This window comes from Aethalodelphis obliquidens, unplaced genomic scaffold (genome assembly GCF_003676395.1).
Source record: "Aethalodelphis obliquidens isolate GAN/ISIS:26980383/991018 unplaced genomic scaffold, ASM367639v1 scaffold3, whole genome shotgun sequence".
Lineage (NCBI taxonomy): Eukaryota > Metazoa > Chordata > Mammalia > Artiodactyla > Delphinidae > Aethalodelphis > Aethalodelphis obliquidens.
The window spans coordinates 13253149-13266848 of NW_020837947.1; the positions used below are offsets into that span (position 1 = coordinate 13253149).

At 35.5% G+C, this 13700-nt stretch overlaps 1 protein-coding gene across 2 annotated transcripts; it reads right to left on the minus strand.

Annotated features, from left to right (window-relative positions):
- Window positions 1-3488: 3488 nt before the first annotated feature.
- On the minus strand, window positions 3489-12331 carry VIP (vasoactive intestinal peptide). Of its 2 annotated transcripts, XM_027079310.1 has the most exons (7): window positions 12151-12331; window positions 10817-10923; window positions 8608-8730; window positions 7563-7667; window positions 6659-6790; window positions 5752-5839; window positions 3489-4332 (listed from the first exon to the last, which is right to left on the minus strand). In XM_027079310.1, the coding sequence occupies exons 2-6, from the start codon at window positions 10921-10923 to the stop codon at window positions 5794-5796; spliced, it is 513 nt and encodes a 170-aa protein (XP_026935111.1). In that variant the 5' UTR covers window positions 12151-12331; the 3' UTR covers window positions 3489-4332; window positions 5752-5793. The 2 variants fall into 2 exon arrangements, with proteins under 2 accessions (XP_026935111.1, XP_026935120.1); XM_027079319.1 differs by lacking the exon at window positions 12151-12331 and having other exon boundaries at window positions 10817-10925.
- Window positions 12332-13700: the final 1369 nt, after the last annotated feature.

A 13700-nucleotide genomic window follows, 5' to 3' on the forward strand; every position in this document is an offset into this window, starting at 1 on the left:
TCTAGGAGTTGTAGATATTCACAGTATAGACCCCTCCCTCCCCATTCTCTTGGGCCCATACTGACCTGGCTTTCACCCACATCGCTGGACCAGGACGATTATTGTGAAGGTCACTGGTGACAATCAATTCTTTTAATGGCTTCCCATCTCATTCAAGATAACAGAGTTTTGCTATGACCTATAATGTCTTATTTGGCCTGGTTCCTCATAACCTCTCTTTCTCTCTTACATCTTTTCTTAATCATTCTGTCCACTTCTGCCAAACTGGTCTCCTCACAATGTTAGGATTGCCCCACCCCAGGGCTTTTTTTGTTTTTTTGAAATTGGAGTGTAGTTGATTTACAATGTTGTGTTGGTTTCAGGTATATAGCAAAGTGAATCTGTTATACATATACATGTGTCCACTCTTTTTTAGATTCTTTTCCCATGTAGGCCATTACGGTCTTGAGTAGAGTTCCCTGTGCTAAAAAGACAAATATCATATGATATTGCTTATATGTGGAATCTCAAAAAAAAAGAGTACAAATGAACTTATCTACAAAACCAAAATACAGTTACAGATGTAGAAAATAAATTTATGGTTACCAGGGGGTAAAGGAGGGGGAGGGATAATTTGGAAGACTGAGATTGACATATATACCCCAGGGCTTTTGCATCTGGAGTTCCCTCTATTTAGAATAATCTTCCCATAGAGACTCACAGCTGATTTCCTCACTTCTCTCAGGGCTAGTCTCAAATTCACCTTTTTGTGAGACCTTCTCTGGGAACCCCATCTAAAAGTTTAAACTTCTTTTTGAACACTTCGTATCCTCTTTCCCTGCATTAATTTTTCTCCTATCACAATCATTTTCTAACATAATATGTGTTTTACTTACCCATTTGGTTTATCTATTTAGTTTGTTTCACTCAATAGAATGCAAGCTCCATGGGGGCAGGAATTTGTGTCTGTTTTGTTCACTCTTATATCATCAGACCGAGAACAGTACTGGGCACATAGTAGCTTCCTTATAAATACTTGCTTAAGAAATCAATAAACGAATCTTATTTCGCATAACAGCAACATTTAAATCTGTTAAGGATGGCTTCTTCCTTGACAGGCTTTCTTCACTTGTTTCCCAGATTTACACACTTTCCTATCTTTTTTCCTATTTCACTAGCTTCTCTTTTCAGTCCTTTTTACCTCATTTTTTCCTCAACACCTCAGCCTATTAATGTTGGCATGCCTCAGTGTTATGGGTTGACTTGAGTCCCCCAAAATCCATATGTTGGAGTCCTAATCCCCGGTCCCTCAGAATGTGATGTTATTTGGAGACAGGGTTTCTACAGAAGTAGCCAAGTTAAAATGAGGTCATTAGGAAGGATTCTAATCCAATATGACTGGTGACCTCATTAAAAAAAGGGGAGAAATGTGGAGACACACAACACAAAGGGAGAACACCATGTGAAGATCAAGACAGAGATCGAGGTAATGCTTCCACAAGCCAGAAATTGCCGGCAAACCACGGGAGGCCAGGGAAGAGGAGCCAGTTCTGCTTCACAGTGCTTAGAAGGAACCAACCCCGCTGACACCTTGGTCCAAGACTTCTAGCCTCTGGAATTGTGAAACAATCCATTTCTATTGCTTAAGGCTCTCCATGTGTGGTGCTTTGTTATGGGAGCCTGAGTGAATGAATACACCCAAGGGTCAGGTGTTGAGATTCTCCTCTAGCCTCATTCAGTCCCTGGGTGATCTTACTGTCTTGTGCTTTTAAATCCCATCTGCATACTGAAGTCTCCCAGTAGTTTATCTCCAGCCCAGCATCTCCTCAGAACCCTCACGGATATCCTCAACTCTACACAACATCAGCTTTCACCTGTCCAAAATGGACCTCATCTTCACCAGGAAGCTCCTTACCCACAATCTTCTTCATCTCATTTAATAGAAACCTCATCCTTCAAGTTGCTCAGGTCATTTACCTTGGAATCATTCTGGACTTTTCTCTTTCTTATCTTCCATTTATCAGCAAAATACTTGACTCTACTTTCAAAATGTATTCAGACTCCACTTCTCACCACCCGCACTGCTGGTGCCCTGGTAGTCACATCATCTTTCATGTGATTTATAGCAGTAGCCTCCTCATTTGTGTCCCAACTTCCACCCCTAGAACGCTTTCACCCTATTCCCAGTGTAGCAGCCAAAATGATCCTGTTAAAAAGCATTTCAGAAAGTCCAAAACTCTGCAATGTCTCCTCATCTCACTCATTAAGTCCTTGTGGGGGCCAGTGAAGCCCCACAAGTTCCGACCTTTGGTAACATCTTTGACCTCATCTCCTCCTCAGCTCTCTTCCAGCTCATACTGCTCCAGCCATACTGCCTTTCTTGTTGTGCAGATGTGTCAGGACTGTTCCCTCACTTGCACCTGCTCTTGCCTATGCCCAGAACACTCATCTCTCAGATATCCACCTAGTACATCATAGTCATTCAACAAATGTTTCTTGAAGGAACAGGAAATCAGTTGAAAATATTGCCATTAATAAGATAAAATTAAAACTCTTTAGATTCACATTCACATTGCACTACAATTATGCCCCCATTTGATTTTTATAAGCTCCTTGTGTGCAAATAACATCTAGACGTTTTCTGTTTTCACTGCAGTGATTTGCATAGAAAAGTCGTTTAACAAAGATCTAATAATTTGCAGAATCAGATATGAACAAAAGGTATAGTCCAATTCACTTCAACTTGTGTAAACTGTTTTATAACTACTAGTAGTTCTAGATTAGTCTCTCCTTATATAGTCATTTGTTCTAATTCTAGCAAATGAAACCAAGCAAAGTTTTGCCTGTGATGATGATTCGTCATTAATAGTTAGGGTCTACCTGACCCCCACTTTTCCTTGTCATTTCGTTAAGCTTTTTTGGTGAGAATTTAAGATGCATAGCCTGAGATTTTCAAAAATCCCTGAATGCATCTCTTCTTTCCTTGTTTTATATTCATAGAACCCCAGTCTTTTGCTGAGCACATGACCATCCAGAAAAAAAAATTCGCAGCCTCTTTTGCAAATGACTGTGACCATAGAACTCTATTATACTCAAGTAAGATATCAGTTAAGAGAGAACCAGCATGTACTCTTTGCTCCCTTTTCTTCCATGCCCCTTCCTCCATCCTGCTGCCTGAAATGTGGGTATGATGGCTGGAACTCTAGCTGCATTTTTGGATCATGAAGAAAAGAGCCTTGTCCTAGGATATGAGGGGTGAGCTGGAAGGGGTTTAGATTACTGAGGACTTCATGGAGCAGAACCATCAAACCAACCCTTGACATTTTACTTCTGGCCTTGTATGAGAAAGAAATTTCTCTCTTATTTAAGTCACAGTTAGTTTAGGACACACCCCAAATCAAACATAATCCTACCTCAAACATCACAAAAACTATCTAGTTCCTGGAAACTTAGAGCTAAAATGAAGTACTGCTGCATCGTTTAAAAGAATCAAAACAATAGAAAGTGTATGCAATGATAACCAAAGGTCTTTATTTTCTATATTTAATTTCTTACAATCATTTTGGAAAAATAGTTGTTTCTCCAAAAGTGCTTTCACTGAAGAAAGCTGATATGACCTAAGCGTTATTTGAGAGATTATGGAAAAAATAGTTATCACTGAAAAACAAATGTTCCTTTCAGTTTACACGTTACACATACTTAACACAAGCATAAACGAAAAGTCCGGTGTCAGAAGTAGAGGCCATTCTCCTTAACTGAAACATTCGATCTGAAGAGAGTTTTGGCAATAAGAGATCCAAAATTGAGAGATGTAAAAATCTCATTCAAAATGAATGCTGCCTAAGAATGCGGAAAGCTACAACATTTTCTGAAAACCTTTGCTGAAGAATGTCTCTGTTTTTGGTATTCTCTTAGACACTCTGAAGTTTGTTTAACACAGCATCCTATCTGCTCAACATTCCAATTTAGATGTGCTGATTATCTGCTCCACTCTTTTGAATAGTTAAGTACGTCCTATAAATAAACACATCAATTTTGCTCTATTACTACCCTTCCAAAAAGCCTCATATAATTGGAAGTAACTTAGTATTTACTTATCATTAAATATATTTTTGTTAGAAAGGATACACAGCATATGAAATCACAGGATTCTCATGAGTTAAAGACAAATTTTAGAACTCACAAATAATATTTACAATGTAAACATCACAGTTATTACATCAGAGGAAAATAAATCACAACATTCACAACACGGCATATTTTATTTGGTTTTGATATTGAAGTTGTTTTCTTGAATTACTTATGTAGAACTCAAAATAGAATTACTTTGCTTATCGTTTTCCTTCAAGAATTCTGAAAAAGAAAGTAATGGTGATTCAAGCATGAAAACATTTTTATTTACAGCCTCTTACTTTCATTTACTTCTCCACTCATTTGATCAATATTTCTCCTAGCCCCTCATCAGCAGCTTTTGAGAGGGGATAGCATTTGGGGATATCAAGAGGGAATCTTCCAAAGGACTTATTGTTGGAAAGGAAGCCAGAATGTGAAGGGGTTCTCTAATTAGTCATAAATAATTACCCATTTGTAATTTTCACAACTGGTTGACCAACAAAACTTCCTGTTAAAAGAATCTGTCCAATATCACCCATTCAAAAAGGCAAAGAATGGAGGATGGAAACTCATAAAAAGACAGAGTAATTAATCCTCCTTTATATTGTAGCGCCTATTGTATTTCTTAATTTATTGGAAAAACCTTATTTTTATAAACATTTTTTCGAGAAGCTATATGTAACTTGCTTTCTTTTTTGAGCATTTGAGGAATTTGTTTCTCTGAAATGTCTGTGCATGGTAAGGAATAAGCACATATAGCACCCCTGACAGTGTATCTTACAGGTTATCTCTCATGTGACAGTAGCAGAGTTGAGCAGGTGTTACAGAAACCATAGGATCCACAAAACCAAAAGCATTTATTTGGAGTCCTTTAGAGAAATTTTTGACAACCTGATATAGTGATGCTATAAAATTTCTTTAAAGGCTTACCAAGCATTATAAAAATATTTTATGAGCTAATATAAACAGTAATGTAACTCAGGAAAGAAACATGCCTTGTATCCATGTTCACATAAAGACAATTTTGATAACAATCTTATCACTTAACAAAGGATAAAATCTATTCATGTTTTCTCTACTCAAAAAATATTTTACAGTGAATATTATTAGAGTCGTTGTACCTACACTCACTTCATAGGTAAAATAAGCTAAATTTGACTTTCGCTGCATGAGGTTTACTATGTTTTAAGAAACACAGTGAGACCCAGACTGTCTTGGTATTTTCACAATAACGAGCCACGCTGTCATTTTATGGTATTTCCTTATACTTAAATTAAATGAGATGCTAATAGTCAATCACGGGACTAGACCTTAAATTAATAGAAGCAGCATGGCTTGACTATCAAAGAGAAAGCCAGTTTTTCTCATTAGTGTGAGTCAGTCTCCTTTTTTCATATCTCTTCAGAAGGATAGGAATGAGTCTGTGGAAGCTAGGAGATACCAAACTGTTTACTCATTGTGAGCTTTCTCTCTCATGCTATCAGAACAATGCACGAATCGTTTCAAGCTGTTTACTAAGCTGGGGTCCACTTCAGATAGAAGCGTCCTTCTTAGATGAGGTCTCACTGAGAGAACTCTAAGATGTTTTTCACCAAGTGACTCTTACCTACTTAAATAGATGATTGCTACTAGAATATAATAACGCACAGTGATACTCACCACTGGGAAGCTGTCAGCAGCTTTGCTCCAAAGAACTTGTCATCATTTTTCTATCACTTCGAGAAAGTTAGGAGATTCTCCCTCACTGCTGCAGACCAGAAAGAGAGAATCGTGCATGTTAAGGCTCTTGGATGAGAAAGCTTCTAAAGGAGAGGTGATGTGTGACCCAGGTTGTTTTAGGTTCTCTGTAAAGTGCACTAAGAGCTAAACAATTCTCCTTCAGATGAGTCATTACCTATGAATTGTTCTTCAATCTTCAAGTGTCTAAAAGTTTTCTTACAGAATTATAATCTGGTGGGCAAAGAGTCATCTTGCCTGATTTCACCCAAACAGAATTGTCCTTCATACTCACCATCTAAACAAAAATAATTGGAATAAAAAGAGAGAGTACCACATGTCCTATATATTGTGCTCCGATATTTACACACCACGGAGAGACATAGGTTTTACTGAATCTGAGAAGACAAAATAATTCATGGTTTAATTCGGTAAAATGCAGATATTATATATGCAGGTAAAGGGAATTCCATGTGGTACCAAATTGCTAGTTGACTGCCCTTTACATGTTTTAAAAATCAACACTTTTGATAAAACCTGTTCCCAGACTCAGACTAGATGTCTCTACAGCCATCCTTTTTAACCCTGGAAGCACGGTAGAAACAACTGGAGAACCCTTAAAAAATACCAGGGTCTAGAACCGCATCCCTAGAACCACTAGTTTCCTGGCACTTGGTCTTGGGTTAGGCTCAGACATCAGTATTTTTTAAATTCTCCAGGGTAGTCTAATGTTAGCCAAGGTTGAGAACTACTGCTTCAGAGCTAGAGAGAGAGAGACATCTCCATATGCAGCTTCTATTTTGAAAGTCGTTTACAATTTCTCATTTTAGCAAGCTCTCTGTTTCTTTACCTCCGCTTTCCATTTAGAATTGAGTTCAAGTATTTCTTTACAGCCATTTGTTTTCGAAGGCGGGTATAGTTGTCAGTGAAGACTGCATCTGAGTGGCGTTTGATTGGTCCCTGGTCTTCTGAGATGCTATTGCTAAGAAACGAGAGTATAAGGAGACCAAATAATTTTAACAAGAAATGATAAAGGTACCAAAGGTCTGAATTTCTTGGAGTCAGAAAAAAATGGATTCCAACACCCAACTCATTTTCTATAAAAAAAAGACTGAAAGAAAAATGCATCTAAGCCTAAGGATAGGGGAGCAAGGAATAATTCAACATACTTTGACCTTTACTGGGAGTGCCTTTAGACACATTCTGTCCTAACTGAGCAAATAATTTATCAAAAAAAAAAAAAAATGGGGACTACTTGAAGCTGTGTTCTGCCATTGGAAGGAAAAGTTCTTTAAAAAATAAATATTTCTTTATGAAGCTATGCCACTCTGAGTAGTATCTTCTACATATTCAGTTATTGGCCATTTAAAGACAGAATCTTCCAATGTTTGCTTTGAGCAGGAAGTAAAACACAAACACTAAGGTTAACCTTAAAATTTGCTTCAGTTTGTACTATGTCTTATTTATTTTTTACTGTGTTTAGTTCAGTTTGTTTGCAGATTTATAAATGATTATTATTTAAGAAAAACAAGTGTGTCTGGAGCCAATGAGTATGATATTACTAGGAAAACTTCTTTTCTTAATCCATGGGCCTGGTACATTTTATTGAAGAATATAAATTATTTGATAACTAAATTAAACATTATCAAGAGTTATCCATTTCAAATAAAGAAAATTAGTTGTTTACAGTGAAAATATCATTGTCAAATTTAATAATCATAACATGTTTTTAAAAAATAATAAACTCACTTTACCTAATTCGTTTTCCAATAAGGGACTCAAGGTACTTTTTGGCAGAAAGTTGACTTAAGAGTCTACTATAGTCACTGGTGAAAACTCCATCAGCATGTCTGACATTTCTGAAACAAGGAAGAAAGTATAGTCATTATTTTGTAAATAGTTTGCTAAAATATCATTTTGGCTCATTAGATACAAAAGAAACATCAACTTATTTGAGAGCTCCTCATGTAAACTTAAATCCAAAAGGAGGTTTTCTAACAACCCAATAAACAATGTAATCTATTGACTTATTCTAATGACTTTTATCTATATTTCCAGCCCTACAGTTTGAAAAATTAAAGAAATTAGCTTTTTTAGAAGCATATCTCAATATTAAAATAATATTCTCTGGTAGAACCTATAAAACTAATTCTCTCCTAAGAAATACTGGTGGGAAAATATATTTAGTTTCTATTTATTTATGGTGCTTTATTTCTTCTATTCTGAATAAAGCTATATGCAAAGGGAAATTCTCCTGATTTTAGCAAAAAATCCTCTTATGCCTTTTGCTATTTCTTCTGCCAAAGTATTTGGAAACAAAATCTCTTAAGATAGAAGGGATCACAGAGCATATCAACCAAATTTTTTACATCCAAATGAGAAATAGTTTTTGCTTTGTCTTTTGTATAGAGTTACCCTGTCTACACTGGAATGCTGCTCTGGACAAATGGTTCCGTGAAATGCATAGCTTTTATTATTAGACACCTTTTCTTTACATAGAGGTGAAACTCTTGAATGCTATAAATGTTATAGTTTTACAAGAATTGGCACACCTTCTGATGTTAAAAATTTATGCAACAGAATATAAGTGGATGAGTTGCTCAGCCTGGCCTGTTACAACCTCTCTGCATGAAAATCATGTACAGCAGCAAGAGCTTCAACAAATCAGGCTGAATGAAGCCATGACACATGGAAACTCGTAGCGCTATGCTGTGAGAGTAGCTTCATGGTGACACAAAAACAAAATGTTTAGATTTCAAAAAAGCATTTTCTAAAATAAAACAATAAAAATGAACTCACCTGGATACATCATAATAAGGTGTGTCATTTTCAGCTAATGCATTTTGTAAAACGTCAGTGTCTGCTTTTAATGAAATTTGATCAGGTTCATTTGCTCCTTCAAAAGGTATTCTGTCACCCATCCTGTTAGGAAAAAATACTGTAAAGTATAATACATTCATTTCTCAGAAGCTAGTGCTTATGGTTTTACAAACATTTGAAATGAGTTATTCAAAATCTTAGGATATATCACCCATTCACAATATATGGATAGCATAATTGATTTAATGGCTTCTATGGTTTACGAGAGTATAAATAGTGGAATTTCTGTTTACCCCATAAAATACATGCCATACAACTTTTACAGGCTTTATGTACCAGAAGAGCTACTTAGTTCAGTCTTTCAGAGCATGAAGCAAAGTACACTTCCTTGGCAATAGCTTCACTTTGCAAAGTTCACAGGTAGAAAGATTTTATGCAAAATAGAAACTTTGGAAAATTTTTTATATTCAATATGAAAATTGGGAGCAATTCATGTATTTGTTGATGGTCAGTATCACTTGTCTCAACATCTCTCAAGAGCTGAGTACTAACTATTTTTCCTTCTCTAAGTCCCTAAACTTTGTTTCAAAGATTCACCTTGGTGTGATGTATTTCTATGTATTGACCAAGTCCGAAGACTTTCTCCATCTCTGAATAGTTACTCAAATTCAATGAATTTTGTCGAGCTTTTTTGTTTCCATTCTTACATAGTAACACAATTTTAATAAGGGATATACAATGCTTTACTGGGAGACTAAGCATAGACATGCCTAAACATGGAATATGATTATACTTGTGAATTCATGCACATTTTGAACACCAGCACACTGTTAAAATTATGTGTGTGCATATTTTCACTGTTGGGGTAAACTTCTAAGGAGTGTGTCGCCTGCCGGGCACTTGTGTATTTTTTGGTGAGGCAGTAGCTGGTAGACAGTAACAAGCAGCCCTCTTTGAGTATGAAGCCTAGCAATCAATGCAAACTTCGGCATTCTTGAGATTATTCATCTCTTGTGATATAACCATTCAGATAGACTCATTCTATTTAATTATCAAAGCAATGTATGATCTGGCTTTAAACAGACTTCACAGAGAACCACTAACAGCTAAGAGATTATTTACTCTATCGAGCATAAGCCTACCTTGAACAAAGAATTAGGAATAAGAAAATAAGCAAAGAAGTGATTAGTTGTGCTTAGATATAGTAGTCCCTGTAAACTGGAAGGAAACTAATGTAGTTTCCATTTACTGTCTCCTTCCTTTATTTCAGATAAAGCTTTAAAGGTGAGTTATTATACTGTATGAACTTGAAATATGAAACACAACATAGAGAGCAGTAAAACTAAGGAATTACGATAAAAAACCAAGTCCCTTAAAATTCATTCATTGGGGGAGGATGTCTCAGTAGATCAATTACCCCACAATCCTTAATATTGACAAATTGATTCTGCCTAATCTGTCCAACATGATTTTATGCACATTCCACTAATCAACTACTCATCTTATGATTATTTGCCGACTGATCTTAAAAATGAACTAAACCCAATTTTGAATTAGTTGATGAACTAATAGAAAGTATAATTATGCTGCAAATTTTCACTTTAATAAAAGTATGAAGGAGTACATCCAGATTTCTTTACTTCCTGGGATCAGTTCATTTTTCCAAATCAGTCCTCTTAATCACCAATTGCTTATTCTTGATGATAATGGGAAGGGAACATATAAAGTACATAATCCCATAAAAGATTGTCATTCTCTATGAACATGAAATAAAATTATATTATGATTAAAAAAAATGAACTAAAATGAGGTAGGCAACTGGACACCTATTTTTCCAACAGAAACTGAACTGAACAGAGATGACAATGGAGAATAGCTCATTACTCATCTAAAACTGGTTTCGAATGAAAGGAAAATCAAACCTTCCTTCTGCCTCGCTTGGAAATGTGATCCACCCTACCCGTAAAACTAGTCATTGACACTGTCTCTCTGGCCCTGAGAGTGAATTCCAAGACTCAGAATAATCATGTGGACCTGAAGTTGAAAAAAACTTGCTTAACATGTCAACCAACAGATTTAAATAACTAATACCTAATGTTTTAAATTGAGCTGTCCAAAATAACATAGAGGAAATTCCTACTTCCATGGAGAAGGAATGTTCAACTGTCTGAATTGAAAGAGAACCTACCTTAGAGCAGAAGGTGCTCCAAAAGGAGGCCATGCCAGGGTCTGCGAGAAAAGCACGCTGAAAAATATCAGGACCAGGAGTAGCTGGGGTTTGCTTCTCGCTTCCATCTCTCTGCACCTCAAAGGGGAGAGAAGCACATCGGCTTGTCCAACCACAGATGTTCCAGTAAGGTCATTCTGAGTGTCTAGCAGTAATGTCTTAAGGCTCTTGCAGAGTTTAGAAAAAGTAATTTTCATCATACAGAAAGAGTTAAACTGCAATATGATTACTTTTTAAATCAAAAAGGTTTTTGTGTGTGTGAATGGTGTTTGAATAAAAATTAGGATCTTTTTCAACTGCTGCCTGTCTCTCACTAGGCACAAGCATATATTGAATGCAATACTCTTACAGTACTGGAAGCAACTATAGGGACAATTTCCTTATAACAGAGTTGTAACATCCGTGTCTAGTATTTTTTCTAACTAAGGAAACAACTTCAAGAAACTAAAGTTTCTTCTTTTACTCTAAGTTTTTAGTATCTGATTAATATAAAACTGGAGTGTCATCTATTTAATAATGTATGTATATATGTATATACATATCCTTATAAAATTATTTTGTATATACATTTTTTCCTCTTTTAATTGTAGATGTTACAATTAACATGGAGCTTAATCTCCATAAAGAGTTTGGTTTTGAACAAACTAACTCAATTAGTAGTGAAAATTAATACAAAAAAATCATTGAACCACATATTACCACTGAAATAATTTTTGCCATAAAAGGAAAAATATATTAAATACAAAGCCTGTATATTTTTACATCTAATACACTTACACATTTCATTTCTAAATAGCTTCTAAATAGAAATGTAGGAGTTTGATGTCTGTTTCTTGTGCTGTCTGTAAAACTCACAGCATTTAAATTTAAAGAGGAAAATAAATGCTTTTTACGTTCACATAACTCACATATGAAATAGAAAGAACAGCACTAAAAAACAAGTTGAAACTTCCAAAACAAATGTATCCACTGAACCTTCAGTCAAAAATTTATATACAAGCCAAAAAAAAAAAAAAAACCCAAACCCTACTTTAACACATTATTTTTAAAGGGGCACTGAGTAAAAGAAAAAGCAAGGTAAAGCCTTTTCCAACTAAAGAATTCAGAAAACCCATTCATATGTGGGAAGTTGAGGCATTTCTATACTTACCAGGTGACTTACAAACCTGTATTTTTGTTGTTGTAAAGGAGGAACACTGTAAAATTCTTTTTCAAGAGAAAGAAAAACTCAATAGACCCTGAGAAAAGTTCCAGAGGCAGGGGGAGAAAAAAAAGAAGAAAGGTCAAGTTTTCACTTACCTTGTTCAGTAGTTTTCCTAGGGAGCTCTCTGTTCCAAGGAGAATATTAGAGCTGTCTCAGGTGCTGAAGCCCCTTGAGGCCGACAAAGTCTCCACCAGGTGCTCTTGCCCTTAGAGCTGAACCAGGACTTGGTACTGGCTGAGGGTTGGCTACTATTGCCAGCAACTGCTTTTCACTCTACCCTGACCAGCATTTCAAAGCCATCATTTTATAGGGCTTAGGCGTAGGACTGAGCAATCACAAAGCTCTCTGAAGGACGTCACAGTAGTATTCTCATGGGATGAATAGGATTGAAGTTCTTATTAAATTGTCATTATGCCTGATTTATATAAATTTATAGTGAGTAACTTCAAGATGTAAGCTATAAAGAGGAAATTTACTTTTCTTTAAACAAAAAAAGGTACCAAGCTTAATGTGAAATATTTTAATCTCTAATGAGTAGCAACGAAATAAAAGACTGATTAGTGTTATGGCCAAGGTCACTGGAATTCCTTCAGAAAATAAGAATTTTATGTGCAGGAACAGATGCAGAAAGCAACAAATACTTAGGCTCATATGCTTACAAGCATAATTCTCCTTTATTATAAGGCACCAATTGCCCTAAAGCCTTTTTATTTTTATACTATTCATGTAGATCCTGACTTAATCTTTCTTGAGATCTATCCTAATTTTAAAAGCATCCAGAAATAATTTTCCTTATTCTTTCTATTACTACTTTTTCTTTATATTGAAACAAGTCCCTGGATAAATTTTCAAAAATCCTCTAAGATACTGTAATATACACACTGTTGCTTAGAATAGTAGCAGTACTGCTGTTTCACATTACCATAAAAATGTCATAATTCCTAATGCATTTTCACATACATGACCTCAAATTATCCAAAAAAAAAAATTATCATACTGGATAGTCCCAAAAGCTCATTTTTTTTCTTTCTTTTTGAACATTATATTCATCAGTTTTTTAAAGTCTTGCACTGTGTGGAATTATATATATCCCTGAACACACACCGCACGCATACCAGCTTTTAATATTTCCAGCACAGTCACTTGACAGGTGATTACAAAGAACTAGCTGGCAAGCATTTATGGAGTACTTTGATAAACACTTAATTTCTATTTGTGGGTTTTTAATTCAAAGTAGCCTAGCATCAGAGTTTAAGGTAAAAATGCAGCTACCTGAACAATTTCATGGACAACAAAATAAAATGTTACTCTCCCTTTTGTTTAAAAAAAAAAAATGGCCAGGGTGTGTATTCTTTTATATTTTTCTTTGTAAGTCCCTCAAGGGGTAACAGCTCTAAAGCCCCCTTTCTTTCTTCTGCTTTAAGATTTCAGTATCTATTTCCTTCATTCAAAGTCAGACTGATCCAGTAAAAGAATATCCTGCTTTGCTTAATCATATTTTCTAATCCAGTTACAAGAAAAATTCAGTGAATTAAATTTCAAAACGTCTGGAAATTTGTTTCCCAGCTGACAGCTCTGACTTAAGCCAGAGTTCCTGTGGCTTAATTCCAGGAAATCTTTTTTTACCTGATAATTACAAAC

Bases quoted from the DNA above. Each gene is read 5' to 3' on its own strand.
- VIP (XM_027079310.1), bottom strand. From the start codon at position 10,923: ATGGAAGCGAGAAGCAAACCCCAGCTACTCCTGGTCCTGATATTTTTC. The intron at 8,731-10,816 runs GTAGGTTCTCTT...TTTTCCTAACAG, and splicing joins GGAGCACCTTCTGCTCTAAG to GATGGGTGACAGAATACCTT. The intron at 5,840-6,658 runs GTAAAGAAACAG...TCTGGTCTGCAG, and splicing joins ATTCTAAATGGAAAGCGGAG to CAGTGAGGGAGAATCTCCTA.